The sequence below is a fragment of the Herpailurus yagouaroundi genome, unplaced genomic scaffold (assembly GCF_014898765.1).
Source record: "Herpailurus yagouaroundi ecotype Mexico unplaced genomic scaffold, PumYag 254, whole genome shotgun sequence".
NCBI lineage: Eukaryota > Metazoa > Chordata > Mammalia > Carnivora > Felidae > Herpailurus > Herpailurus yagouaroundi.
This window is the reverse complement of record NW_024412471.1, coordinates 2,625,417-2,653,408: the sequence shown is the minus strand read 5'-3', so window position 1 is coordinate 2,653,408 and position 27,992 is coordinate 2,625,417. Positions and strand designations below refer to the sequence as shown.

Genomic DNA, 27,992 nt, shown 5'->3' with positions numbered 1-27,992 from the left:
CCCCCCCGCCGCCCAGGGATTCTGCTGCCTTAAGACGCGGAGGCAGCTCCCACCCCGGCCCACAACCCTCGGACAGCGGACAGCAGTGGCCTCAGCCCCAGCCTGGGCTTGAGGTGTTTGGTTTTCCTTCATGGGAAAGAAGCGGAACGTCTAGCTCACCTAGTCCTATTGCGTGGGGGTGGGGGTGAGGGCTCCTGACGGGAACCTGGGGCTCCGAAATGGAGAGTGGCCAAAGCTGAGGAGTAGTTGACATTGAAGCCCAGAGGCCTCAGTTTCTACCTTCAGAACACCCTGGGCCCGGCAACAACGTCTTGGTGTGCTTTTGGCCCGTCTGCTCCTTCGAAGGGAACCCTTCTCCCAATCGCATGTGGACTTCACCTGCCCTATCCCCTTACTTCCTTTAGGACAATATGATGGGTACCATCCTTTCCCGGTTCGTACCCACCCCTTTCCTACCTAGGGTCTTTTTAATGTTTATTTGTTTTTGAAAGAGAGGGAGACCGAGAATCCCAAGCAGGCTCTGTGCTGTCAGCCCAGAGCCAGCTGTGGACCTCACACTCAAGAGCCAGGAGCTCATGACTTGAGCACAACCAAGAGTCACATGCCTTATTGACTAGGGAGCCACACAGTCACCCCTTACCTAGGATCTTTTATTCAGACGCAAGAGATAATGTCAGCAATGTGTATAAATACTGTGCTTTAATGAACTCCTTAAATACAAATGTCAGTGTATAAAATACACAATTGGAAGAGACAGTGCATCTCCCATACCCACTGCGTGCCCATAGAAAACCAAAGGGAAGAAACAAATTGGAGTTACGCAGCAAGAGGAGGTGAGAATGAGGTCTGTAGGCCATCGTATTAAGACTGATGGACAGCATCTCTCACAATTTAACAGCTGGATATCCAAAGGGATAAAATTGCCCTGGAAAAAAGGTAATCATGTTCTAGATTGCTTTTGTTTCTTAATTCCTCAAACCACAAGAAACCTATCTTGAACCAAACAGGACAGGGCAAGAGTTGGAGAAGGTTAGCACCACACACTTGCAACAGAAAGGTCAGTGAGCTTGTTGAGTGCTGGAGTGTCAAAAGCTGAGACAGCAAGACCAGATAAGAAGAATCAGAAGGTTAGAACCCTCCCTCACTCTGGACCACCCTCTGCCATGCCCATAAAACAGACAGTAATTAAGGGGCACCTGGATCGCTCAGTCGGTTAAAAAAAAAAAAGACAGTAATTTCAGCGGGATTGGGAGAGAATGGTATTTGGGTCTCTTTTCTTGGAATGATCCTCAGGAGATATTCTTGGTGTCCATTTCCTTAAAAGCTCCTGAAGATGGGATAGCTCATCCTGGAGGCCAGAGATTGTGGGAGCTGAGAGGCCTTTCTGGGGAGGGGGTAAAGAAAAGCAGAGAGGAATATTATTGTAGCTCTAGCTCCCTGTTTCTGAGATCTCTGTCCACTACTGGCATCATTTTTTTTTTTTTTAAGTATAATTAACTACAACATCCTGTTGGTTTCAGGTGCATATTCTAGTGATTTGGTATTTTTATACATTACCAAGTGATCCCCATGACAAGTCTAGTTACCATCACCGCTGGCATCTTTAATTCTCTCTTCCCCCTCCAGCTATGCCTTCGGTTCTACTTGATCTGAGCAACAACCATCTGCATCCCCACCACATACACACTCCCAAACCTATCCACTTGGAGTCCAATAGGAATGGTACTTCACATCTCGATCTCCCCAGGCCCTTGCTTTTCCACTCCTAGAAACATTTACTTTCTCCTGAAACATCTGGTTTAGTAGTCAAGCCCATTCTCTCACTCCCAATCCCTGTCTTCCCTCCTCACCTGGACCTCAGGCCTTCCCCTCAAGTAGCAGCGTCTCCACAGCCTGATCTGGGGTCCCAGATATCCAGGCAGCAGCAACCCCGGGGGTAAAGGGCAAGCCCCCCAATGTGAGGGGAGCCCCCACTCCTGATCAGCCAGGCTTTCAGAGGAGATAGCTGCTCGAGGGAGCCAACGAGAAGAGACTGCCAGCAGGGAAGGATTGTCCCGCCAAGGACAGAGCTGATTGAGGGGAGTCAGGGCCCCTCTGGAGAAGAGCCACACAGAACTGGGGGGTCCAGGAACCATGAAGCTTGGCTAAAAGGAAAAGAGAAATCAACTGGCAACCTAGAAACTAGATGACCCCACTTTCCCCAAAATGGGTCAGGAAGGAATGTCTAACTGCCACCTACTCACACTGCATTAGTGATTGAACTACAGGCCTCCCCCTGAGAACTCTATCTTCTCTCCTCATTAGGCTTCAAACTTCAAACTAGGCCTCAGGTCTCATGAAAGTCAATTTTAGGGAAACTTGTAAAATGTGTGTAAGAGACAAAAACTAATAAAGATGAGGACAAGAAGGCTGCCCTCTGTGCTATTCTAGGATTTCTGCCTAATCGGGAATGTGAGGGTGTCAGGAACCCTGGCACTGTCATGAAGAGCAAAACATGTGACAGCTACAGAGGAAGTATGGGGCAGCTTTCCCTGGGGAACTCAGACATGAGTTCGTGGGAACTGTGTCTTTCTACTTCTCCTTGTCTAATAGGATGAGCCTGTGAGAAAGGCAAAGGAATTTAGGAAGTGTAGACATCTCACCTGCTGTCTGGGAAGCCAGGAATCTGGGCAGTGTTCTGGGTCATAGCCAGGATTATGGAATTGTAGTATCTGTTCACTGTTGTAGCGTAAATCCCAGTCCCAGACAGATAGCTGCGAGTTAACAGAATTCCCAGCAGGGGGTTGGCAGTACCCTGGGTTATAGATTTGTGTATAGGAGTTGAACTGGACAGAGAAAACAAGAAAAAGGATGGTAAAACAAACAAAATAATCCTTTTCCCAAGTCTGTATAGAAATCATGAAACGCTCACCTCTTCCTCTGGGAATCAGATGTAGGGTGAAAGTCCAGCCGTGAGAATGGGCACCAACCTCCCCCTTTCCCATCCACAGACCTCACTTTCCATAAATTAAGACTAAACTTCAGAGGGTACTTCTCAAGGAAAAGAAAAGACAAATCAAAACTGGGACTCACTGACCTGTCCACCCTGTTTTCCACGCTCCCAGGGAGTATCTCTCAGGAATGTGAGGGTGTCAGGAACCCTGGCACTGTCATGAAGAGCAAGAAGGAAAAACTCTGAGAATTCAAACTCAGCTGGAAACTGCTGGAGGAGCTGCCAGACACAATCAAGGAAGAGGAGAAACACTGGAGCCTGAGAAGGAGGAAATTAAGAGGTTAGGAGGGATTGTGGGCACCTAAAAGAGGAGGATGACAATGACGAGGGACGAGAGACACAGACAACAGGGCCACTAAGATCAGGGAATGGAAATCCGATTAAGGGTAGTAGGGAGTTGTGGTGCTTCATTCATCTAGGTCTCCAAGCTTAGCCTTATCTCAGGAACCTTCTAAACTGATTTCACCTCCAGTGGATTATACTGTATACTTTTCTCATCCCCTTACATCTTTGGTAATACCTCCCCCCACTACTCTCCCAAAATGATCTCACCTCTTCACTGGCTCCAGTTACCCCAAGTCGGGTCAGGAAGGGGTGTCCAGCTGCCACCCACTCTCGCTGCACTAGTGATTGGAAGCCAAGCAGTGTTCGGGCTTCAGGGACTGAAAGCAGCTGGACGAGTGAAGAGAGGAGGCCATTGAAATCACGATCACCGCGCTCTGGGTGATAAAGAGGGAGAAGGGACAAAGAAGAGGGGCCACGAAACTAGGGCAGAAGAAAATGAGGAAAGGAAACGTGGCAAGAAGAAGAGAGAGGTACAGAGGGTTAAAGTTTTGGTAGGTAGGATTGAGAGGGCAAATAGAAGAGAAAATAAAGACCTTGAATGATTCAGTCCATAGACTCCACCTGGATTGAAATACCCAGCTTCACGTGCAGGAGGTAGAATCACAAATCTCAAACCAGCTTCTCCATTGTTCTTCCCACCCCAACCCTGGTCACCATCCACTGATGGAAGTACGAGGAACAGAAGATGAATAACCCTACTGTTAGGGACCACAAACTGTAGCAGCACTAGAGCTAGTAGTAGTACTACTACTGTGAGGCACAGGTAGCACTGAAGAATGATTTAGGTAGGGCCCATGGGTAGTTCCTAGTAACAGGATAAGGTCTTAGCACTAGAATAGGACAAGGAAAACTTCTAGGTCTCCCTCCCACTTGGGTGAGTAAAGGAAAAAGGAAGGAATGGAGTAGGTTAACCCAAGAAACTCACCTTGTAGTACTACAGAGCGAACCCTGGATGTCACTAGGACTGAGATGTCACTGGCCTTTCGAAGACAAGACCTAGTGGGGCAGAGGAGAAAAAGGAGAGAATGATAAGCCTGGAGGAAGGGAGTGATGGGTCATGGGATGGAATAGACGCAGACTCCAAAATTCCGCCCCTTCCTCCTTCTAAGGAGCAGCAAAAAAAAAAAAGAGTCTTCTTGAAACCAAAGAGAAGAGTTAATGGAAGGCCATTTAGGAGTTCAAGTTAACAGAAGGTTGGGGAGGGTTGAATTATAAAACATAGCTAGAACATGAGACAGTACCTGACATAATCCAACCATCGTGTTCCTTCCAGGGCTGAGAGCCATTTCTCCTCAGCTGCAGATGAATCTGAGAGAGAGTAGAGGGGTCAGAAGGACAAAGAGATTGGGAGAACTCAGGATTCATGATTCAGGATCTGCTCCTGAGGCTACTAAAATGAATCATACATAGTTGTACAACCTTGTAAATGTAATAAAATTAACCAAACACTTAAGATGGGCGAAGGGTGGGTTTTATGGTATGTAAATTATATGTCAGCCAATAAAGCTGTTACAAAAAAGAGAGAGGATACTTTGAGGTCAGGAAGACAGGAAATCTGAGTCTGTGGGAGATGAGAGTGGAATAGAAAATGAAGGATTGGGCTGCAGGGTTGGTTACTCTTCTGTAACAGGCAAAAGGGTAAAAACCAGGTTAGGGTCAGCAGACCTGGGATGGAGGTAGGGCCCAGAGGTTATCTCACCAGGCAGGCAGAGGGCCCTCAGCCTCAAGTGGGCAAGTTGGACATCTGCAAGACTAGGCAGCTCATCCACGGTGTCCACCAGGACAACATCTGAATGCCCAGCCTGAAGCATCGACTCCACTGCTCTGGAAGGGAGGGAGTCACAATGTAAGGGAACGAATCTGCCCTGAACCTCCAACCCTTGATTCTACTCATCAAACCTTCCCTCACCTGATATCCTCCTTGTTAGGGTCGCTGGCTGTATAGAAGCCACCACAGCGGAGAAGATCACTGCCCCCAGGGTGATGCCAGGACAGACGCTTCAGATGGTGGGAGGTTAGGATCACCATGGGAGAAACTCCTAGCCCCACCCTGTCCTGCCCCCACACTGACCTCCCTCAACAATGTTCCCCCCTGACCCCTCCCTCCCCCATAATCATCTAATCCCAAACCATCACCCTGGTGCTTATACTGACCGGTCCACGGCCCTGATGGAAGTGGCCAAAGGCTCTCCTGACTTCACTGTCCAGGGTTCGCTTAGGGACCCAGAAGTAACGGGGGAGGCTGTGAAATTGAGAGTGTGTCACAGCTTAGCTCAGTGACCTCGTTATAATGCAACCTGTCATTATCAGGAAGTTGCTTAGGAGGGCATTATTCCCAGGAACCTCAAGTTTGGAGATCTAGGTGGTAAGGGGGAAAGCTTTGTGGATGTCCTTAGAGGCTGGAATTTGTGGGAAGTCCTAGCTTTAGAGGATCTAAGAATTGTGGGAAGATTGGGAGGGCAGCAGGGGTTGGGGTGGACTTGGGGATCACCTGGTGGCTATGTCGAACCTCTCATTGACGGTGCTGACCCTCCAGCCCCTGGCCCCCTGCTTTTTCCGCTCAGCCTCCCAGTCTTCTGATGTCTCCAAGAGGGGAACAGGTGGTTTTCTGGACCCTGAACTCTGGCCTAGGACAGGAGTGAGGCACAGAAAAAAAGGAAGAGGAACCAGAGAGAGCTTCTCAGCTCTTTTGTCTACAGCCAGCCTCTGCTCTCTCAGATTCTTTACCTTTTCCCTACCCTAAAGCACCCTCACTCACCAGCCTTGCTCAGGGGTATCCCTGCATACTGTTGAACTTGACTATTCTGAGCTCTGGCTTGGACAATGGCCATGGTTACCTGTGGAAGAAAGGACATCACAGCCTTCTGGCTCAGACTGAAAAAGTGTAGAGGATGAAGTGGGGCCCATGTGTTGTTCAACCGTCTTTGCCACCAGTAGAGACACAGGACAACAGCAAAGACAGTCGCTGAGGAAGGGAGCTTCCACAGGTCATGGGGCCTGGGTTCAGGAGAACACATCCAGAATCACGGAACCACAGAATGTGAATTCTGGGAAGAATCTCAGGAACAGTCTCATCCAGCCCTCCCTGTTTTTCAAAGGAAGAAACTTGCCCACTGTCACACTACTGATAATTGGCAACCCCAGGGCTAGAATTCAGGCCCCTTACTCTTGTGCTTTTAGCCTCTCCTTGAGGAGAAGCAGACAGAATGATGAGAGGGGTTGTAAAAGATAGGGCAGTAGTGGGAATACCAGGGAAAGGATCCCCAAGGCTCTGAAGAGGAGTCTTTGGGTTGAAGGTCTCTTACCTGAAAGGCTTGAGGCTCTAGTCCTCCAGCCTCAAAAGCAACTCTGAGCAGCCGGAAGTCTCGGCCATGAATGAGAATCTCCTCAGGGATAAATTTAAGTGGGGACCCTGGACGGAGGAGCTGGACTCTGGACAGGCCACTCACTGAAGTCAAGAGTTAGAAAGCAGTGTAGCCATTGGTCAGAGTCCCTCTACAAGGAAGTCTTCCGGCCCATCCCACTCCATCCCTGTTGCCCTCGGAGAATTGAGAAAGGGTGAGCCCCCAGTGAGCCCCTTCACAAACACCCCACCACCCACTTACCAGCCTCTAATCGCCCAATGTTGACCAGGGCAAAATCATATTCGCTGCTCAGGGGAGTCTCCTAGAGGAAGCACACGACTGATGCCGAAGACACCTGAAATCTTGCTCATTGTCCTACCCTGGCAACCCCCAACCTCCCAAGAGATAATCCCAACTGACCATCCCTGATACATTCAAAAGACAGCCCTTAAGCATAATTCTCCCTGTCTCACTTGTCTAAATCCTTCTAGACCCCCCAGTCCATTTCTCACTAACTGTCCTTTCCATTGCCCTGTCCATCTCACCTGACTCCGCTGCCATCCACAGGGCTGGAAGGTGACCCTCAAGTTGGTGCAGATCAGAGTTCCAGGCAATTCAGGTTCCAGCCCCTTCCTCACCCCTGGGGCCCATGCTAGGATCTGCTCCCCTACAGGGGAAGAAGGAAAGCTAGGTTATGACTATTCCCAGTGTTGCCCACACTGGTATACACCGACTCTTCTGAGACAGGAGGATCCAAAGAGGGAAGATTAAGATCCTCCCCTAACCCCACTAGAAAGAAAGCTTAGGAGGGAATCATTTGTATTCTTTTATACATAGTAGGCACTCAAATACTTATTGGATAAGTAAATGAGAAAAAGAGTAACAGAGTCCAGAAAACAGGGACCATCAAGATCCATGTTCCCAGTCAGCTCTGGACAGGGAAGAGAGCCAGCCTGAGGCAGAAGCACTTTGGGTGGAAGAATACAGAGGTATCTTTGGTGAAGTTTGAAGCAAGATTTGAGCAGGGTGGAATTTGGAAGAGTCTTTGCAGGTTGGAAGTATTGAAAGGGAAGCTACTACCTGGGAGGCATCCAGAGGCCACGTGACCGTCAAGCTGCCGACTCCTGGGCTCCAGCATCCCAGTCCTCTGGACAAACTTTGGTCCAGAGTGCTGCAAAGGGTGTAGGGTTAATCCCCAGGCCTCTCCAATTCTGGGACCTGGGATTACCTCAGCAGCCACCATTGGAGGCCTACACTCAGGCTCTCAGGGGAAACTGAGATCAGTGGCTGCCAGGGAGTTTAGGACCCAGTTGGCAGACAGTAAAGGGAGGGGCTGGTTAATGGGTAATGAGACGATGAACTTGAGACTGTGAAAAAGACAGACCAAGTTCCATCAACCGAAGTTGATATGGGACCACACCATCCTCCTCTAGATCTTTTTCTTACCCCTCTTTTATCTCCCAATCCTCCTCATTCACCCCCTCCTGCCCACGGTCCCCTTCCCTCCCAAGCCCAAGTTTCCTCTCCTTACCCCCATCTCTGGCTCCTCCTTCTGGGGGGCGATGTTGAAACTCTGGCCCCGGCCCCCCCACCACATTTCTCTGGCTCCATCCGGGGACGGAGCCGTGAAGGGTGGGAAACCTTTAGGATGCTCAAGCCCTTTGGGGAGAGGCTGAATCTTGTAGTTGAGAAGAGGTAGGTGAGGGAGAGGGGCAGGGGGACAGCACTAGGGTAAGGAGCGGTTGTGGTGCTTGGAGCTCGATTAGGGGTCTCTTGAAAGGTGTGTCCAACCCAGCCAGAGGAGGCTCCTCGGAAACTTCAGTCGACTCTGGAGAGGGCGGGAGAGATGCCCAGCCCCTTAAAGGGGAATACACACAATTTTGGAAAAGTGGAGAGAAAGTGGAGGAGCCTGGAAAAGGTGAGGAAAAACTGGGTGACTGGGGAAAAAAATGCCAAGATTCATTACCCCAGTCCCAAATCTTATGCTTTCTGTTCACGAGCATTGGAAACTATTTGAGGGGAGCAGTAATGCTGAATATTAACCTGGGATAATTTGGGCTTAATTTTTTTGTCTTCTTAAAGGGAGTGGAGAGGTGGGAGGAATGCAAAAGCAGTTCGGGCCTCTTTACTGCCTCACACCTGGCAAAAGTAGTAGGAAATCGGACCTCAGGGGAGTTTTGCCTGGGGGGGTCCAAGAAATGAGGGAGTTGAGTTAAAGCATTTTGTATATTCTTCTCCAGAGAGCATTAAACATACCTCATGTGGAGGGTGCAGTGAGAATATTGGGGAGAGAACTTGAAATCTCTCCAGGATGCGGACACAAGTACAGGTGTGTTCACGTGCAAGTTCTGGGTTTGGGGCAGGCCCAAGGAAAAGATCTTACCCCCCCCCCCCACACACACACACACACACCAGTGGGAAACCAGAGCCCATTCTAGGTACATGACCCCTCCCTGCAACCCAGACACCAGATCTCCAAATTAATGATTCATGTTTAGAACCTTGAAAGTTGAGGGCTGAAAACCTCTATCAGTTCAACAGACCCCCCCCCCCCTTACCCCCTGTAACTAGAGAGGCAGAGATGGGTGGGGAGGACCCTAGGAGGGAAATAAAGGAACTGCAGCTGATGGTGCCTGGGTCGGAAGCAAAAACCTGCATTTAGATGTGAAAAAGACAGGAAATGAAATACAAAGTAGGGGTTAATGAGCTGCTATTTTATTGATTTTGAGTCTGTACAGAGGGAGCAGTCCTTAGGTGGGGGTCCCAGTTTTCCAAAGTGACACTCAACTCTCCTCCCCTCAGCACACACACCCGGCCTTGGCTGTAAAAGTTCCCTGTCTTGGCTGCTACTATGGAAATAGTGAGGATATTATAAGACAGGAAGTTAATTTGGAACAAAGAGGCATACACCTGCTAGGAAGGTGGCCCAGAAGCCTTATTCTAGAAGTCCTAAAAGCTACCAAGCACCCCCAACCCCACCTACTTTCCATGCGCCTCAATCTCTTGGGGGAAAAAATCCTTCCCAAGGTCTCTTGCAGTAGGAAGAGCTGTGTAACCACAATTTTTAAATCCCATTATCCACTTTCCTTCTCCCCACCACCCTGCATTCAAGAGCCTCATTCTATTCTTTAATATTTTGAGGTATAGCAGCAGCAGAGGAATGCAGAGGGAAAATATCAAGGGAATGGGAGGAGGTGGAAGGCAGAAAAAAGTGGGTGACTTGGATCAGCGCAAGGAATGCAAAGGGGCGGCAGCTGAGGGCGAAGTCCTAGGAGGACCATCTCTCGGTACCCCACACACTAGTGGAGATTTTAGTGGATGGAAGGAAGGATGTAGAAGCAAGGGGCTGTATCAGATTTTTCCATTTTCAGAATCCTGGTCTAGCTGCAGGTTTGTGCCAAGAGAGAAGGCTGCTGGGAGGGGCAGCTGGAGGAGGGAGGTGGAGCTGAGTGACTCACAAGATGAGTCACAGATCCAGTTATAAGCACAGAAAGAGGCCAAGGTCCTCCCCACCCCCCACCGCTCTGCACGTTACCCTCGGCCAGCGTCAGCCGGCTTCCGTTCCCCTTTTCCACCGCCCCTTACCCACGTAGCCAGGGAAGGGCGGTGGCTTGGAGAAAGTCTACGTGAGGGACTACGTCATAAGAAGTATTTCATTACTCAACTTAAGTACAGGGGCAAAACACCCTGCGATTTGCAGGCTGGGTATCCACAAAGTGAGAGCGACAAGAGTGCCTGGACAAGTCACTGAATCTGCAGTTGAAGGGCCTTGGGGGGAGAGGGGGAAGAAATTGGAAAAATCTGGGGTGCAGGTGATTCTGCAGGCCAGGAAGGGGCTTCTAATTGTCTTCTCACGTGTGTCTGGGGCACTGACTGCTTGGAGAAAGAAGAGGACACAAAGTCCAGAGTAACTGGTGTCCAAGGAACGCAGGGACAATCATCTTAGAATCTCTAATGGGAAAGATGAAATGGGACGAACCTTAGATGTGTGGTTGTTTAGAAAGGAGCAAGAATGGCAAAAGCTAGGTTCTCAGAGATCATTCAGAACCAGCTCCATTTTTCCTGCCTAGGTGTCACCTCCCAAGTGCATAATACGAAGTCATGGCTGATTTTTGTTTTATTGGTCTGTGAGCTTTAGTTTCTCTTAAGAAACTGAGCCAACAGGAGAGGGCTCTGTACAGCACCGAGTTTAACACCATCCCCACTCCATGAAGAGATTGAATCTTTAAAAAAATGTTTTTATATAATGTTTTTATTTTGTTGATAGAATCCTGTATGAGGGAAAAACTTTTGATTAAATTTTTTAACTCTCAACAAAATGAGCACAGGTTAAGGTAGGAATCTGGAGGCCTATCCTATAGTATACTTGCTGCATCAGGGCTGGGGTGGAGAACGTAGGGTGGAGGGGTAGCGCTGTCTTCAAAGGGGAAAAATAACCCTAAGTATTTCCCTTCTCCAATAAAAACCTCAGTAGACACCCCCCGTGCCCTGGATTAAAGGAACTAAGTGCACTTATTTAAGCCTGAGAGATACCATCCCTCAGCGAGGGTTACGGGATCTGCCTCCCCCTTCACCCACGTACCCTTCCTTAACCAAGGAATTCTTGCTCATTTTGGGCCAACATCACAGACCCCTCTCCTCCCTTCTCCTGAGCACAGTAATTGCATGGGCCTACCTCTCCCCCACCCCCTCATCTTCCCAAAATACCACAAACCAACCAGAGTCTGTTTTCATTCCCCAGGCATTATTCCTTCACCCTCCATCCCACACAACCCCCTCAAAGAATAAAGCAAAAACAGTCTACTCATCCCTATAGAAAAACATCCATGGACTCAGGGTCCCTCATCCTTAGAATGGAGAATTTTTTTTAATGCCTCAATAAATAGTTACCTTCCCAAATTAAACAAAAATAATTTATTTCTGAATAAAAAGCCATAGGGCCTAAATAAAGCCCTGTTTTACCATACTCACCCCTAGGCCACCCCCAGAATTTCCACGGTTTTTATTTGAAAAGAGGCCAAAAGGAATTGAGATTGGTTAGTTTATAAATCAAAACAAAAACAAACATGACACAAAGTTTCTGTTTTTGTTCATTTGTCCTCAGTTTTTAAAAACAAACGTATTAACTAGAATCTAATAACAAATCAAACCCAAACACAGCAGTCCAGTGGAGAATCAAAACTTTCCTGGTTTTATTCTCTGGGAAAACCCCTGGTCTGTTTCCACTTTTATTGATCCAGGCCAGAATCCTATGCGGTAGACGGCACCTATGGGAAAGCAGGGTGAGTGTGCAAGGTGTGAGCTGGAGCCACCTGTTGTTCGGGTGCCCTCAGGGGACAGTGTTTCACAAGGTGGTAGTCTCACCAGTGTTGTTCTAACCCCAGAGACGGAGTGAGGTGAGCAAGGCACTCACTTTGGGCACAGAATTTAAAGGGTGCCCCAAAACTCAATAAACCAACCTACTATCTTAGTGCAGTATTTTTTGAAAATCAAGACCAACGTAAAAAATCCACAGTATCAAATCCACTAAGTATCAAAATTTTAAAGATAGGATTCAACCTGCTCAATTCAGCTTATTTCCCTCAACCTAATCTCAGTCCCGTTGGATTCTGTCTTCAAGATTTTGGTATTTTATTCATTATGGATATTTTTGCATTATTTTTGAAACACTGTGTTAAAACAGTATTCGTCTTAATTACTGAGTTTTTCAATACCCCTTACATTTCGTACCCAAGGGAAGCGCTCATCTCCTACTAGTCCCAGCCCTGCCCAGAAATATATACATCCCCTCCTTTGGAACCTATCTCCTTTGACCTCATTGCTTCTTTAAAACCATCCTATTTTCAAATAAAAGCCTAAGTATTAATAGCTATAGGAAATTATTAAATCAACAGACATCAGATTTAAAAAATAAGTGACCTTCAAGTTTGCTGAGGAGAGAGTAACCTTGCTAAATTGTGAGCAGTTCCAATGAAGAGGATGGTCTTGATGGGCTTTGTTACCAAGGGGTATGGTGGGATGACAACTTTCCTGATGGGGCAGAAGCAACATATGGCAATTACAGGTCTCCAACACACACATCCAGCCCTCGTCCGGTTTAGAGCAAATGTGGGGATTACAGTCCATGAGATGGGTTAGGAGTACATATCTCAAAAGAGAAATCCACGTACAGAAAAATAGCCCCAATTAACACTCTGGACACTTAAGTACACTTATTCCCCTTCTTCGTATGCACCCAGGAGTGTATACAATTGCATAGTTGATTTTTTCCCCCAGAAAAAAAAAAAAAAAGAAAGAAAAAGGAAAATTGGCCCAGGATAGGTTCTCCAGTTTAAAGCTCTTAGAAATGGTGCTGGCCAGAGTGAAGGCTGGCCAGATTTGTGCTTTGTGCAAAACGCAAAGGGGCTTCCCCTTCTGTGTCCATAGGCCCACTCCACCCCCTGGGGAAAAGGGTTGAGTCAGGGGAAGGGGGAAAACCCAAAGAACATATCAGCTCATTGGGAGGAATCTGTGATCTGTGGTTACAGTTCACTAAAATATATTTCTCTAACTACCTTTTTTATAAATTGCCCCTAACCCCTACCCCCGCGTTTTAACATCAATCCTATTATCAAAAATATGTCTTCTTACAAAGTATTTTTTTAATTATTTTAATAAACTAACCACAGATTAAGGTCAGCTATGGCTTAACAAAAGAAGCCGGGATGTTAAGTTCATTCTCCAAAAGTAGAGAGGAAGGAGAAAGAATCACTTAAATAGGAAAAAACAAAAACAAAAACAACCACTTTTTTAAAACGTTTTTGTTCACTGGGGTCTTTTTCTTTTCCTTAAAAACAAAAAAGTCAAAATAAGTTGCTTTCTACAGAAATGCAGCAGCAGAGGATGGTAGTGTTCTATTTAGGTTTTTGGTTTTGTTTAAAACAGTCCGGCCAGAGGTCTGTCCTGCTCCCACCCTTCCCGGGGTGCACTCAAACCTCGCTGTGTGGTTATTGCTAAGTAGTTACAAAAGGATCACCTGTGCACCCGCTGCCTGGAGAAGATTCAGCCCACACAGCTGCTCTTCTTGTCACTCCTCCCTTCCCCAGAGGGAACTTTTTGTATTTAAATAAAATTAAAGTCGTTTAAAAAAAAAATCACAATCTTAACTTAGCTGAGGCTCAGCCCTCAAAAAGGATGAGGAAAAGATAGAGGGCGATCAGCAAGACTGTTTAGAAGGAAATAAAACTCGAGAGGAAAAGGATTCCCCTTTTAAGTTCTTCCCTTTCCCATCTCAACAAACCAATTTCAACTAACCCCCTCCTAATAAGCACCTGTGAGCACACATTACTGCCTAGTCTTTCCAGATCCTTCAGGAGGAAGAATTTATCCAACCCTAATTCCTACCTTAATTCAAACCAATAGCAAATTTATCTAATTTCCCAGTTTCCCTCCACACTCCCAACTCCACCGTCATGTGCTTTTTTCCAACCTACAAGGACTTTGGTCTGTTTTTTCTTTTATTGACTGAGAACCTCCTTTGCCTGCTCCCCCCCCCCACTTCTGCCCACCTCCCCACTCCCACACACTAAACCTTCCCCTCTTTCCCTTAGGTCCTGGGGTGTACCCAAGCAGTTATGAGACAGAATCAGCATCTCCCCACCCCACCCCATACTTCCTCAGTCCCATCAAGATTGGCAAAGGACCAGTGGAGCCCTCCAGGCACCGTCTGGCCCTGCCCTGCTCTTGCCAGCCTGGCTGCTCTCCAGCGAGCACCCACTTCAAAGTTTCCAGCCAGGCTCCCACCAACACTGCATTTGCCCCATTTGCATGGGGGCTGGGTCTTGATGAGCCAATTAGTGGAGCTTAACTCTCTTTGTTTAGCCCCCTTGCCCTCCAAGGTTCCCCCACTCAGAACCTGTGCACCAGCAGCTCCCCACTGGGTTCCCGCTCCCTCCTCCTCAGTTCTTCCCTGTAACAGCAGGAGCAGAAGTTGTTGGTCTCCGGGTGTCCATAGAAGCTGCAGTTCGGTTGTTTGCATTTGGTCTGGGCCGGAGGAAGCCCCCGGGGACCTCCAGCCCATCCATCTGGCTCAGGGGGCTCTCTGTAGCCGTTGCTATAGGAATCAGCCACGCGGAAGGGGAGTGGTAACAACGCACCCCTGTGACCGCCATCCTTGGAGTGACTGCCTGGCTCCAGAGAAGGGATGCAGTCCTGATGGGGGTAGGGTCGCCCTGGAGGGCACTGTCTGGGGAAGGTGGCATATGGTGGTAGGCCTCCCCCACAAGGCCCCCCTGCCAGCTGCCGTCGGGGCTCCTGGCAGTGGACCCCAGCCCCTGTAGACCGAGGGACAGTAAAGCCCCCGGGGTAGCCAGCAGAGAATGCCATCGCCTTGGACTCTGCTGGAGGGGCAGTCAGCAACTCCTCCCCACCATCTGGCTCTGGCTTTTTGGCTGGAGGAGGCCCGCCGCCTAGCCCTCCATTCAGGAGCTTCCTCTCTGCTTCCTTCTGCTTCTGCTCTGCCAGGAATCGCTCTTCAGCATCAGAAAGGTAGCGCTGGATCATTTCCTCCTGATACTGATGGCGGTGACCCATCTTCAGGGTTCCAACAAAAATAAACTTCCCCTCCCCTTGCATTGCAATCCTCATGATGCTCAGGCTTTGCATCACCTCCTGGCTATACTTGCTCCCTCCGCTACCGACAGACTCCGCCGTGGGCTTCTCAGACACAGGCCCGTCCCCAGCTGCCTCCTCCTTGCCCCCCTTCCAGCTCTTCAGGGAGTTCTTCTTCTTCTTCTCCAGTGTCTCAGTGCCGCTGCTTACCCCCGCCCCTGCTCCCATCCCTCCGGGCTTAGAACCCTTGCTGTGCATCAGGCCGCCCATGTTCTTCTTGAGCTTGCTGCCCAAGGTTTTGCCAAAGCTGCCCAGTTTGTTAGCCACGGAGTCTGCTCTCTTCTTGTCTTTCTCTCGACCTCGTTTTGCCTTCTCTTTCCGCTTGCTGCCCTCATTGCTCGTGGAACTGCTGCCGACGGACTCTTTGTCTGATTCCCCAGACTCAGGAGTGGACCGGGGCTCATCTCCAGCTGAGGCTGTGGGGGACTCAGGTTGGGCCAGAGGAGCCTGAGGGGAAATTAGAGCAGTGTTATGGTTGTCCCGTTGGTCTCGTTGAGGGAAGTCCCCGGGGACCCTAGCTCATACCTCTGGGTCATGGGGCTCGCTGCAGCGTTGCTACAGGCATTAGCCAGGTGGAAAAGGGCTGCTAACCCCCCTATAAACCCCATCCCTGGAGAGCCTGCCTACTTTCAGAGAAGGACTGCTGTCATGGCAGGCGAGGGGTTACCTAGGAGGGCACTGTCCTTTCTCAGCTCCAGTCAGCTCTCCCATGGACCAGGGAGCGATGTGTCTACTAGCTAACTTTTACCTCGCCCCCGCAATTTGACTCCCTCCTGTAATAAGGAGATGTCAAAGTGAAGCCTGAGGCTCTTCTGCAGCAATGAGCAACTAACACAATACACGGCCTCTGGGTAAGGAGGAAGAATATCCATAGACACTAGAGTGTGTCCTTTGTTATAAATTTCTCTATACCAGATTCTGCCCAGAGGTAATCTCAACGAAGTCTTGACTAACCATAGCCAGGTCTGACCATTCTGCATCCCCCCAACTTTTAGACATTCAGCACTGGAGTCCGTCAGTTTGCCTTTGCTCCTGTGTTCCTGCTCTATGCATAATGATGACAGCCTCCGAACCTCCTGGATCGAGATCTCTTAAGCTATTCTGTCTCCTCTTGTACCCACCACCACAGAGGTCTATATATACAAGGCTTGGGACAAAGTAATGACCATCTCAAGTTGACCAAAGTATCTAGGAAACTTTTCTTGAAGAATGTGTTTTAGTATCACAAAGTAGAGCTTGGCTGGAGAGGAGCTATGGAAAACAGAGGGCACTAACAGATAGAAAGGCAGGAAAAAGTGTCTTTTGGAACTTACCCGGTTATTCCTAACCTTGAATTACAAGCTACCATTCGGAAGGGATTCAGAAGGAGACCACCACCAGGTCTCCTTGGCTTCCCTTCATTGCAAATGAGGGCGCAGAAGTCCTCACCTGTGCATCAGAGGACACTGGGATCCACTTCACATTCATGTAGCCATGCAGCAGGTGCAATTTGACCTCTAGGGACAGGATTACACTGTGAGGAGGAGAAAAGGAATTAAAAACATACTGTGACCTTTAAAAGGCAAAGCAGTATGAGCCAGCTGGGAGATAGGATGGGAGAGGGCTACATGGCTTGGGACTCTGATGAGGTTGGGTTTGAATTCTAGGTCCACCAATTAGTGTTTCTATGGCCCGGAGGCAAGCCACTTCACCCTCCCTAAAACTCAGTTGGGGTTGATAATGGGTGTAGATAACATCTACCCTGTAGGGTTGTTATGAAGATTAAAACAGTATTTGGAAAGGACCCAGGATAATGTCTGGAATACAGGAAATACTAAACAGTAGCCATTATTACTGCTGCTAGTATAAATATTAAGAGAGAGTTTTTGATAGGTAGGTGAGAACATACTTTAAAAGCCATAAACTCTGAATTTTTAAATCAAACCCTCTCAATTGGATCCCCAGGGTCAGGGAACCCAAAGAAGGAAACACTGTGTCAGAGGGAAGGGCAGAACTTTTATATTCATACACTGTTCCCTGGAAGCTGTGGAGGGCTCAGGTAGAAGACTAAACCCACTGGAGGGCTTGGGGGAGGGTGACGGGCAGGGAGAACAAATCTTTCTGGCTATTTAAATTCCAGAAAGGCAACAATCCAGAGCAAACCACTTTGGCCAATTATTTAAAAACCCCTCTCATGGGGCACCTGGCTAGCTCAGTCAGTACAGCCTGCGACTCTTGTAAGTTTGAGCCCTGTGTTAGGTGTAGAGATCACTTAAAGGGTAAAATCTTTAGGGGCGTCTGGGTGGCTGAGTCAGCTGAGTGTCCAACTCTTGATTTCAGCTCAGGTCATGATCTCATGGTTCATGGGTTTGGGCCCCAAGTTAGCCTCTGCACTGGCAGTGAGGAGGCTGCTTGGGTTTCTCTCTCTACCTCTCTGTGTCCCTCTCCCATTCACTCACTCACTCACTCACTCACTCACTCTCATAAATAAATAAATAATCAATCTTAAAAAAAATTTTTTTTAAAATAGGGGTGCCTGGGTGGCTAAGTCAGTTAAGCATCTGACTCTTGATTTCAGCTCAGGTCATGATCTCATGGTTCATGAGATCAAGCCCCGCATCCAGCTCTTCGTGGCATAGGGCCTGCTTGTAATTCTCTCTCCCTCTCTCTCTCTTGCCCCTCCCACACCTAGGTGCAGGCACGCTCTCTCTCTCTCGCTCTCTCAAAATAAATAACCTAATTTTTTTTTTAAATAAATAAATAAACACCCTCTCACTTGGGCTAGGAAAAAAGTGTGATTTGATTTTTTTTTTTTTTAATGTTTATTTTTGAGAGAGAGAGAGTGCGATCGGGGGAGGAGCAGAGAGAGGGAGACACAGAATCCGGAGCAGGCTCCAGGCTCTGAGCTGTCAGCACAGATCCCGATGCGGTGCTGGAATTCAAAAACCGCGAGATCATGACCTGAACCGAAGTCAGACGCTTAACCGACTGAGCTGCCCAGGCACCCCATGATTTGATAATCTTGATTTTCTGATCACTGTTTGGGAGACTGTGGGGTGTAACAGCAGAACACCCTTCATAGTATAAGGAAAGACCAAGTTGAGATCCCGATTCCCATCTCTTTCGTGGGAAGACAAGGCAAGCTGCATGTTGCAAGATTCCTGGTGCCCAACACGTCCCCCACTTTTCCATCTTCCCCAAAACATTGGAGTCAAGATGTAACTGTCTTCCCTGTGGGCTGAGGAGAAATTCCCAGGGAAATGGACGCTTTTTGTGGAAGAGACTGCAGCCACCTAGCAGGTGGGCCTGCCTCACCTGGCCAATCGGACGTTGTCACTGTCATCTCTGCCCCACTCCCAGCCCTTTCCAGGGTCCACAGCAAAGTGCAAGGGCAGCAGCTTATGCTCCGAATCCGTGAGTGGGATCACAGCTGGGGAGGAAGAAACATGTCGTCAAGGAGTCTTCTTGAGGAGAGAGGAAGGCAACTGAACACAAACGAACTTCATTAAAAAGGAGGCTGAATTGTATCACAGGTCTCTAATGAGCTCGCTTCTCAGGTTTCACAAGTGAAATCCCCAGGCATTAAAAATGAACAGACTGGTTTCCCCTTACGAGCCAGCACACAATTTAGGCCACTAATCTCCATGACTCCCCAGCAGTCAGTCAAGGAACACTCACGATATTCTTGCCAGTTAATGTGGGTTCGAGGAATAAGGCAAATACAGCAAAGCATCACTTGGAAGGTTCTGTGTCCTTAATACATTCACTCTTTACTCCAGAATGGGGAGCAGTAAATACAGGCAGGATACTGTATAAATAAATATACAGTATTTATTTTTAATTTAAAAACCCCGGTTTATCTTTAGCTTAGTAAAACCGTATCAATGTGCGTGGTCTGGGTTTGCGTGTCACTTAATTCTTTCCTGCTACATTCTCTCCCATTTCAGTTTCTCCAAGTGAGAAGAAAGCACCAAAAGACACCACAGACACTAACACTGCATTCAGCACCTTGTTCCTTGGCGGTCTCCTTCTGCTCCATGGACACAAGTGCAGAAAAGTGGGCCTGATCATAGGCGAGCACCAGAGGGGAGCGGTGACACTGGCTGGCTGGGACCTCCAAAGGCAGATAGATTCCCCCAAAGGGAATAGGGGCAAATGCTGCAGCAAACCACAAAGATTGTTATTCAGGATGTGTTCCTGCCTACAGGGTAATCCCCACACCCACTCTACCAAGTGAGTTCCCCCCTTTCATTAATTCTAACCCCTTGTTCATCATTCTTTCCTAAGAAGCCTCATCAATTAATCCCAACCACTTTGCTCTTAATCTCTTGAGAGTTTTGCACTGTTCTCATGTATACCTTGCTTCTCCCCAGGGGTCTACGTAGCCCCTTCCTTCCCTCCTCCCAGTGCTCAGCCAAGGCTCTGCAAACAGAAGGTGCTCAGGGCATGAGGACTGACTCACCTTCCCCACCAGAGTCCCTCAGCATGGTGTCGGCCACAACAACTATGGGCCTCCTAAGTACGTGGGCAAGGACAAAGACGTGGAATTCTTCTAGGCTCTCATACACGGGCTCCTCTGAGCTCTCCACCCTAGAGTTACAGGAGAGGAGATTGTGGAGGGGAAAGGGAAGAAAACACAACAAGACGCCCCTGAAGATCAGTTGTGCAAAGACAAAAAAGAGGAATGTCCTTTCCTGGTTTTCTCATCTTAAGGCTGCCACTGACATACCTGATTATGTTATGCTACCATGGCTATTTCTAATCCCATTTCAGAGATGGGGAAATCCAAGAAAAGAGATCTGAAGGCCCTAAAGTTAAAAGTTGTATTAGGAATCTGGAGGTAATCCCTCTGCTAAAACCAATCTTGTTCAACAGCCTTCCCCAATTCGCTTTACGCTATAGCTCAGTACACAGCTGTGTAGTTCCGCTTTACCCACTACAACCACCCACATACCGTATGCATCATGTCCTACACAAACAAAAGAAGCAAAAATTCCTCTTCCAAGGTCCATTCCGTGAAGAACAGTATCTCACTTCACCATCTACTAGTAGCCTAATCAGAAATCTGGGAAATATTTACCCTTTAATCTTCAGTTAATCACCGGGCTTGACCAATTCCATCTCTTCCGTGTCTCTTGTATCTACCTCCTCTGGCCTGTCTGCAGTCCACTGCTTAGTCACACCCATGGCCCTCTCTCCTGGGTTCCCACAACTGTACCCAGTCTCACTGCCCTCCACTTCTCCACCCACTCTGCTGGCAGTATGTTCAAATACACGACTTTGGCTCCCGTCACTCGCATGCGCACAATACAGTGGCTTCCTGCCCCCTGAAGCAATGTTATTCAACACTGGGTGCTTGGGACAGATGCAGATTTCTGGGCCTGAGCTCAGTCCAACTCAACTGGACTTCTTAGAGTAAAGGTCCCCAAATCTGCATTTAAAAAAATTTTTTAACGTTTATTTATTATTGAGAGACAGAGAGAGACACAGCATGAGCAGGGGAGGGACAGAGGGAGGGGAAGACACAGAATCTGAAGCAGGTTCCAGGCTCTGAGCTGTCAGCACAGAGCCCGACGCAGGGCTCGAACCCACAAACCGTGAGATCATGACCTGAGCCAAAGTTGGATGCTTAACCGACTGAGTCACCCACCCAGGCGCCCCTCCCAAATCTACATTTTAACAAGTCTCCCAGATTATTCTTATGCACAATAAAGTTTGGCTAGGTTATCATTTTTAACTTTGTGTTTCAGAAAATTTCAAAATTTTAAACATTCACAACTAGAAAGAATATTACACCTAGACTTTCATGTGTCCATCACCCAGCTTCAACAATTATAAAACACATGGTCAAAGTTGTGTTCACCTAGACTTTGATCTATTTCCCTGTTAACTCCCACCCACACCCCCACCCCACCAGATTATTTTGAATCAAATCCTAGACATATCATTTCATCCATAAAATTTCCAGTTTCTATCTCTAAAAAATAAAAGACATTTAAAAACAACCACATAACCATAAATATCACATTTCAAAATTTTAACAATAATCAAACATGTAGACATTGTTTACATTTCCCCAACTGTCATAAATGTCCATAGGTTCCCACTAGTTGATTTGTCTAAGTGTCTTTAAACTTAGGTTCCCTTTCCCTTTCTATTTTCCTTGCAATGTATTTATTGAGGAAAGAGAGTTGTCTGTCCTGAAGTTTCTCAACATCTGGATAGGATATGGTTTTAATTCCTTAACATGGCACAACAGAAACCTCAGCATAGCACACGAAACTGTGGTTACCCAGCCTAGTCTATCACTCTATACTACATACTCTGTATTCTGGCAACGCCAAACTGCTTGTAGTTCCTAGAACATACCATGCTGTTACACCCTTCTTTGCCCTTTCAATGGCCCCTCTCTTTCCTTCTAACAATCCTCTTAGCCTCAAGTTCTTTGGACACTGAGGACTCAGTAAAGATTATTTTCTACTCCCCCACTTAGCCATACTTACCCACCACAGTTGGCTCCGTTGGTACCTAGATGCATGCGGGGTTCACTCGAGGCAAGCTTGATCAGCTCATTCCATTCCTTCTGCCACTCATCCTCTGTGTAAACCAGCCCTGACTGTGTGAAAGACAGGCAGGAGAGATGAAGCAATTAGAGGCTAGGTTCTCAAGGCAGTAGCTGTTCAACTCAGTCACACTGTCCCACTGCCTATTCTCTTGGCCTTGGCTTATAATGTGTACTACAAAGTCACAACTCTTCTCCCTTTCCTAGTCAAGATCCACAGAAGTTTCGGCTCTCTCTCACACTTCTTCTTCTTCCACTCTTTTCCAGCCCATTGTGGTCTAGCTTCTGTTTCTTTCCTCAGCCTACACCCCTTACCCCATTTACATGACTTCACCTAACCAACTCTGGCAAAGGATAATGACCTTCTAATTCCCAAATTCAGTGGATTCTTTGGTTCTCATCTTTCTCAGCCTTCACACAGATTTCAACTCCTTGTTAAACTTCCTTTTCCTTTAGCTTCCACAATACTACTTTCTCCTGTCTCTCTCAACTCTGTCCACCCTGGCAATATTGGTGTTGTGTCAACAATATCAGCAGCCTTGCTCCCTTCTGGGTGATTTCTTCTACTGCCATAATCTCATCTACTGCCATCTATATGCTCAGGACTCTAAAATGTCCCCTCCAGTCCAGACTTCGTCTTAATTTCTATATTCATATCCAGCTGCCTACTGAAGATGGCTACCTGCCCGTGACTATCTCAAACTCTATGGAGTCAAAACTGAACTCCTACCTCTTCCAACACCACACTCTTCCTCCTGTATTCCTGACTTAGTGAAGAGCACAGAGTAACAGCCAAACACCCAAGCTAGAAACCAGGGAGGGTACCAAAGACTCCCCTCCTTGTACCCACTCCACACCTGGATTCCTTAGTCAACAATTATAAAGCATGAACTACTATGATGGACCCTTAAATGGTATCACTACTCTAGTCTGCATTCTTCTCATCCACCTCCTACAATGCTAACAGAAAGATTTTTCCAAAATTAAAATCTGATGTTTGCGTCCTGTCACAAATTCTTTTCAGAACCATCATTACCTACTAGATATAGCTCAAACTCCATAAGCACAGCATACAAAGTCCACTTCCTGGCCCCTACCCACCTCTCGAAGGCATCATTTAATTATCTGTAATTCCTTGAATGCACTGTGTTACTTTGTGCTTGAGCCTTCGTCTAGCTTGTTCCTTCAGTCTGGAGCAGCCTACTCCCTGCCACCTGGTGAACAGTTTCTCCACTGTCAGGACAGAATTCAAGTATTTTCTTCTCTGTAGCCTTTCCTAAATCTTCCGGGTAGATCCACTCCTGCCTTTGTGGTCTCCCTCCTCAACTGCTATATAGACTTCATCACAGAAACCATAACCTGTTACCTTGGTGCAATTATGTATTTACATGTCGGTCTCCTACTACTACTCTTACGGGCCAGGAGCACATTTTAGGCAACATGCTAGTGCCTATGATGTGATCAGTAATCGAGAAATGCATGCTGAATGAAACTGTAATTTTTAGCAAAGGAATGGGAGAAGTGATACAAATAATTTAAAAATATCATTTGGCTTTAGAGTATACATGATAATTTGGGAGATGAGTCTGTGTTGTTAATTGTATTTGGCTTACGCTAATATTTACATGAGTTTATACTGCTTAAACGCACATTGACAGAGTAGAAAGAATCACACTGGAAACATGAAGGGCATGAGGAACAAATTTTAGAATTAAAGAGCTGTTATAAGCACATTTAATCTTAGTAACAAAAAAGTGACAAAGCTATTTTCTGTTTGTAAAATTCTGTAACAAAGTTTTCTATTAAAAATAAAAAGAACAATGCACAGGCAATATATACTGGGTGCTCTGGTCACTCTCCGTCTTCCTCTCACCTATTTCAGCTTCCTGTTTTTATACACACAGCCACTAGATGGTGTACCCTTCTAGCCTGAGAATGTACTTACTGGTTTGTTTGATTTTTTTCTTTTTTTAAGTCTATTTATTTAAACAATCTCTACACTCGACGTGGGGCTAAACTCACAGCCCCGAGATCAAGAGCCACATGTTCTACTGACTGAGCCAGTCAGGCACCCCATCCTCACTGAATTGGTTGACACCAATTTCAACACAAAACAAGAAGCCCTGAGAAATCAAAACCAATTTAGTTTGTGTGGTATTTGGTCCTGATTACCCCCCAGTCCCTCACACCTCCCTCCATTCCCACGTCCAAGATGCTGTATAATACTTTAAATGGTCTCAACTAAAACACTTTTCTAGGCCACATTTTCAGTATCGAACTTTTACTTAATAGCTAAATGCTCTAGTCTGGCCTTTTCTGGACTCTGGAGTAGGCAAATGTAAGGTTCAGGTATGGAGTGAAGTCAGTGGTGAAGAAGGCCAACTGGAGACCAGTTCTGGCTCAGGCCAAAGGAGCTCTCCACGAGGTCCGTGTCAGCTAACCAGGGAGCGTGGGATTCGGTGGTAGTGAAGAGGGCCGTCCACTTGGCCTCACCCCTGTGCATCTATTTCCCCTCAGGAATCCTCTGGGGAAGACTGGGTGATCAAAGACAGCACTCTGATCTTAATACTATCCTAATTTTAACGACGGTTCTTTGTTTTTAAGAAAGAAACATGACATATTCTACCTACATATTTCAATCTTCAGGACATAAAATTCTAATAACTAAAAAAAAAAAACAAAACAAAACCTCTTAGTTCTATACAATGGCCAGTTATGACACAGCAATAAAAGGTGACAAGAAAGAAGATGGAAAGAAAAAGGAAAGTTTCTGAAAAGACAATCCCATATTTAGGCCAGAGCACCCAGCCATAAAAATGGCAAAAAAAAAAAAGACACACAAAGAGCATGAGATAAACACAGAAGACAGAGAAAACCAGAGGAAAAGGAAAGAGGGAGACCTGTTATCTTTATGGAAATGTACAGAATCATTATTATATTAAAGTGAGGGGTCGGCAAACTCTTTCATTGTTCTGTCATAACTGCCAGTCAATCTTTTAGGCTTTGCGAGCCATATGCAACTACTCTATTCTGCTGCTGTTCTAGTCTACATGAGGAAAGCACTTAACATAAACAAACACACATAAATGAATGGGCAGGCTGTGTTCCAATAAATTTTTCTTCTTTTTTTTGTTTTATAAAACCGTGGGTGGGATTTGTCCCATAGGCCATAGTTTGCCCAACCCCTGTTATAGGGATGGAAAGTACACAGAAAATACAAACAGTCCATTGTTACTTTCTTATACAAAAGCAGTCTCAACATCTGCTGAACCCCTGAAAAGTACAATTAAAACTCAATTTAACAGGCATGTTTTTAAGATTTTCAAACAGAGTACGTGAAAAGCAAATAGTACATACAGCCAACAACATTTTTAAGCATTTACATTTTTATAAGGATTGAAAACACAGAAGTCCTTAAAAATTGGTCTAGCCTTATTAGAGGCCAAAAAACCCAAAACAATACAAAAATCCTGTGGACTTGTCATTATCTTATTTTGCAAAAGACTGCTACTGAAGGCTTCCTGGGCACCTACCCGATGAGAAGCACAACATTAGCTACCTCCTCTATAGGTCTCGGCTTCCCCACACTAGTTCCCATGACTGTATCAGGCAGGCATCGGCCCTATGGCATCGTCTGCATTTTCTATAATTTCCAGGATTACAAGAGGAGCGCCAACTGATTAAACCCCAGAAGACACTGCCTACTGGGAAGCACAGAGCATTTTGTGTAGCTAACTCTGGGGAGTAAGGTGCTCCCACCCAAACTCCTTCACCTCCTTATTCTGCTGTGTTTGCTGCCACCTCCAGCGCCGTTTTAATGCTTCCTTCTCAGCTCCTTTCTCCATCAGCGCGTACAAAGCTTTACGCAACATCAAGTCCCGATCATGGAAACCCCACATGCCTATGGCAAGGAAACATATCAGTAGGACACTTTACCATGACTTCACACCACTTATTAATTATGATGCACATACCCTAGCATGAAGGAAATCAGGCTGAAGGCCAGGTTCAAAGAACCCACTGTGACATAGGGGAGAGCGACTTAATCATGAAAGAAAAGATGTTCCCACTCTGGAGGTTCAGGAACTTCAAGAACTTAACAGTGGGGGAATATACCACGTCCTACAAACTCCTGATAGAAAGCCCCTTATTCCTGATGTAAGTCCAACAAACTAAAATACAGGGTAGCAGCAGATAAGACGGGTCTGGCACATGGCCATCAGCATCAAAGCTGGAGGGATGGTTGGAAAATGAAGACTTTTTAAAGATCTAAGGCAAAAGACATTGAATTATAAATAAGTTGTACAATTAAAGTAAGCAAATATCCCAGAAACCGATGAAAACACATCTTTTTTATATACCAGAAGAGTAAGCATTAAGTAGAATGATATCCACACATAGCTCTATAGCGCTTGTATGCTTGCTGCTCACTACTTCTGGGGGGCAGCTCTTGGAGCGGGACCCATGCTAAGTCCTGGCTTCTCCATATGTCCTCTGAACAAGGCTGAGAATCCAGGGCAGAGCTCTCCTCCATCCCGTCCCGCATGCCCATGTGCATGTGCACACACACGAGCGCGTACACGAGCACATACACACGCACTGTATCATTACTTCTGCCTAAGATCAAGGTTAGCTGGATCAAGTCCTGCACATGAGATTTAATTCTATTGCTTTTGGAGGGTATGGAACACCATCTTCAAGACTCACCTAGGGAGGCGGCATGGAGAAGGCAGTTTCCATCCCCAGTAGTTGCCAAAGGAAGCAGCCTCTGGCAGGTAGGGTCCACACTCACCCACCAGTTCAAACGCCCTACAGAAAAAGGAGGAAAAGGAGAGGAGCAGATTATCCTTCCCACCCCCTTGCCCTCAAACAACTCCCAACTTGCCTCCACCCAAACTTGGGTAGGAAGCCTACCCAGAATAAAATCATCTCTGTTTGTCTTTATACCTTCGTCACTTACACCTAGTCCATCAGAAGCTGGAGAGCATGATTGGTTAGATCAGCAGTTGTTACACGGGGACCACTGATCTCATCAATACCCAAGGGACATTTGGCAGTATCTGGAAATATTTTTGGTTGTCACAATTGGTAGGGGGGATGCTACTGGCATCTAGTGGGTAGATGCCAGGGAGATTGCTAAACGTAATATAATGTACCAGGCAGCTCAAACAACAAAGAATTATCTGGTCCTAAAGGTCAACAGTGCTAAGATTGAGCAACTCTGCGTTAGATGAGGAGGCCAAAGTCACAGGTTGAAATCTGTGTTGGCTACTCGCTCTGGCTCTGATTCCTTCACTCTGCGCCGGAGACCAGGGAATATTGTGCCGGTGAATCTCAGCACAAACCCAACATCAGTAAAAGAAAAACCAAAGCATGTAGTCCAAGTGTCATGTAAGTATCATCTGCATACGTGACAGTCAGCGTTGTCAGCTTGTATGTGGTATGACTTTAAAAACATGAGCAACAAGCAAAGTGCATGAAACACCTAAGAAAATGAGTCTCAGTCCTGTACAGTCATCCACAATTGCCAACCCATTATTCATATGAGGACAATATTTTATGAATCATGCTTAAAAGTTTTCCTGAATTACCGAAAAGTCTACAGAAAGAAAAATTGGCCTATAATGTCACTAAGCCAGATAACGTGCTAACTTTTTAAAAAAGTATAAATAGATGCACACAGTTACCGAATGAAAAATGAAAGCTTCTTACCCATGCCCCTACTTCCTAGCCCCAGTCTTTCTTCCAAGGGAGTTTTTTAATACCTGACTAGCTTTTCCCAGAATTCCCAGCAGCCCCAACCCATCATATTAACTAATTTTAACAATAATTTAAGACAAACACAATTGTAAAGGCAAATAAATCTTTTGGGAAAGGTTCATGTAAACAAATGGAACTTCTAAATTAATCACCATCGTACATCATCTATAGTTTGGGTCTTTCTGGTCACAAGGAGTTCCAGAGCCAACTGTAATTCGTTTGTATTTTTCTCCCCATGTCTGGATTTTTAGGCATTGATTACTGGGCCTTTCATGTGTGTATCTGGTTTCCCTTCCATCAAACAGGAAATTTCCAGAGGAAAGTGTCTAATATGTGTCCTGAGAAGAAGCACCTAGCTCGG

The 27,992-nt window shown here is 46.6% G+C and overlaps 2 protein-coding genes across 4 annotated transcripts in view; both read right to left on the bottom strand.

Moving 5' to 3' along the window:
- Positions 1-680: 680 nt before the first annotated feature.
- Positions 681-8,546, bottom strand: MTMR11 (myotubularin related protein 11). Of its 3 annotated transcripts, XM_040461092.1 has the most exons (18): positions 8,213-8,533; positions 7,762-7,852; positions 7,227-7,348; positions 6,943-7,003; positions 6,643-6,785; positions 6,096-6,174; positions 5,829-5,964; positions 5,492-5,579; positions 5,247-5,335; positions 5,037-5,161; positions 4,579-4,645; positions 4,263-4,333; positions 3,545-3,711; positions 3,077-3,250; positions 2,643-2,825; positions 1,851-2,144; positions 1,197-1,384; positions 681-925 (listed from the first exon to the last, which is right to left on the bottom strand). In XM_040461092.1, the coding sequence occupies exons 1-17, from the start codon at positions 8,276-8,278 to the stop codon at positions 1,238-1,240; spliced, it is 2,103 nt and encodes a 700-aa protein (XP_040317026.1). In that variant the 5' UTR covers positions 8,279-8,533; the 3' UTR covers positions 681-925; positions 1,197-1,237. The 3 variants fall into 3 exon arrangements, with proteins under 3 accessions (XP_040317026.1, XP_040317028.1, XP_040317027.1); XM_040461094.1 differs by having other exon boundaries at positions 681-1,380; positions 8,213-8,546; XM_040461093.1 differs by having other exon boundaries at positions 681-1,384; positions 5,847-5,964; positions 8,213-8,535.
- A 2,369-nt stretch (positions 8,547-10,915) lies between these two features.
- The window catches only part of OTUD7B (OTU deubiquitinase 7B), a 55,249-nt gene continuing 38,172 nt past the window's right edge, over positions 10,916-27,992 (bottom strand). The window contains exons 5-12 of the mRNA XM_040461091.1: positions 26,579-26,680; positions 25,645-25,772; positions 21,813-21,925; positions 19,772-19,899; positions 19,318-19,467; positions 18,625-18,739; positions 16,759-16,843; positions 10,916-15,777 (exon numbers count right to left, since the gene is read on the bottom strand). Coding sequence (XP_040317025.1) covers positions 14,569-15,777; positions 16,759-16,843; positions 18,625-18,739; positions 19,318-19,467; positions 19,772-19,899; positions 21,813-21,925; positions 25,645-25,772; positions 26,579-26,680 — 2,030 coding nt within the window. The 3' untranslated portion in view covers positions 10,916-14,568. The remainder of the gene's footprint in view (positions 15,778-16,758; positions 16,844-18,624; positions 18,740-19,317; positions 19,468-19,771; positions 19,900-21,812; positions 21,926-25,644; positions 25,773-26,578; positions 26,681-27,992) is intronic.

Coding starts and splice junctions, on each gene's coding strand:
- MTMR11 (XM_040461092.1), bottom strand. CDS start 8,278: ATGTGGTGGGGGGGCCGGGGCCAGAGTTTCAACATCGCCCCCCAGAAG. Junction 3,712..4,262: donor TCGCTCTGTAGTACTACAAG/GTGAGTTTCTTG, acceptor TTTATCACCCAG/AGCGCGGTGATCGTGATTTC. Junction 1,385..1,850: donor GGGGAAGGCCTGAGGTCCAG/GTGAGGAGGGAA, acceptor CCCCCTCCCCAG/AAAGGCCTCTCAGCTCCCAC.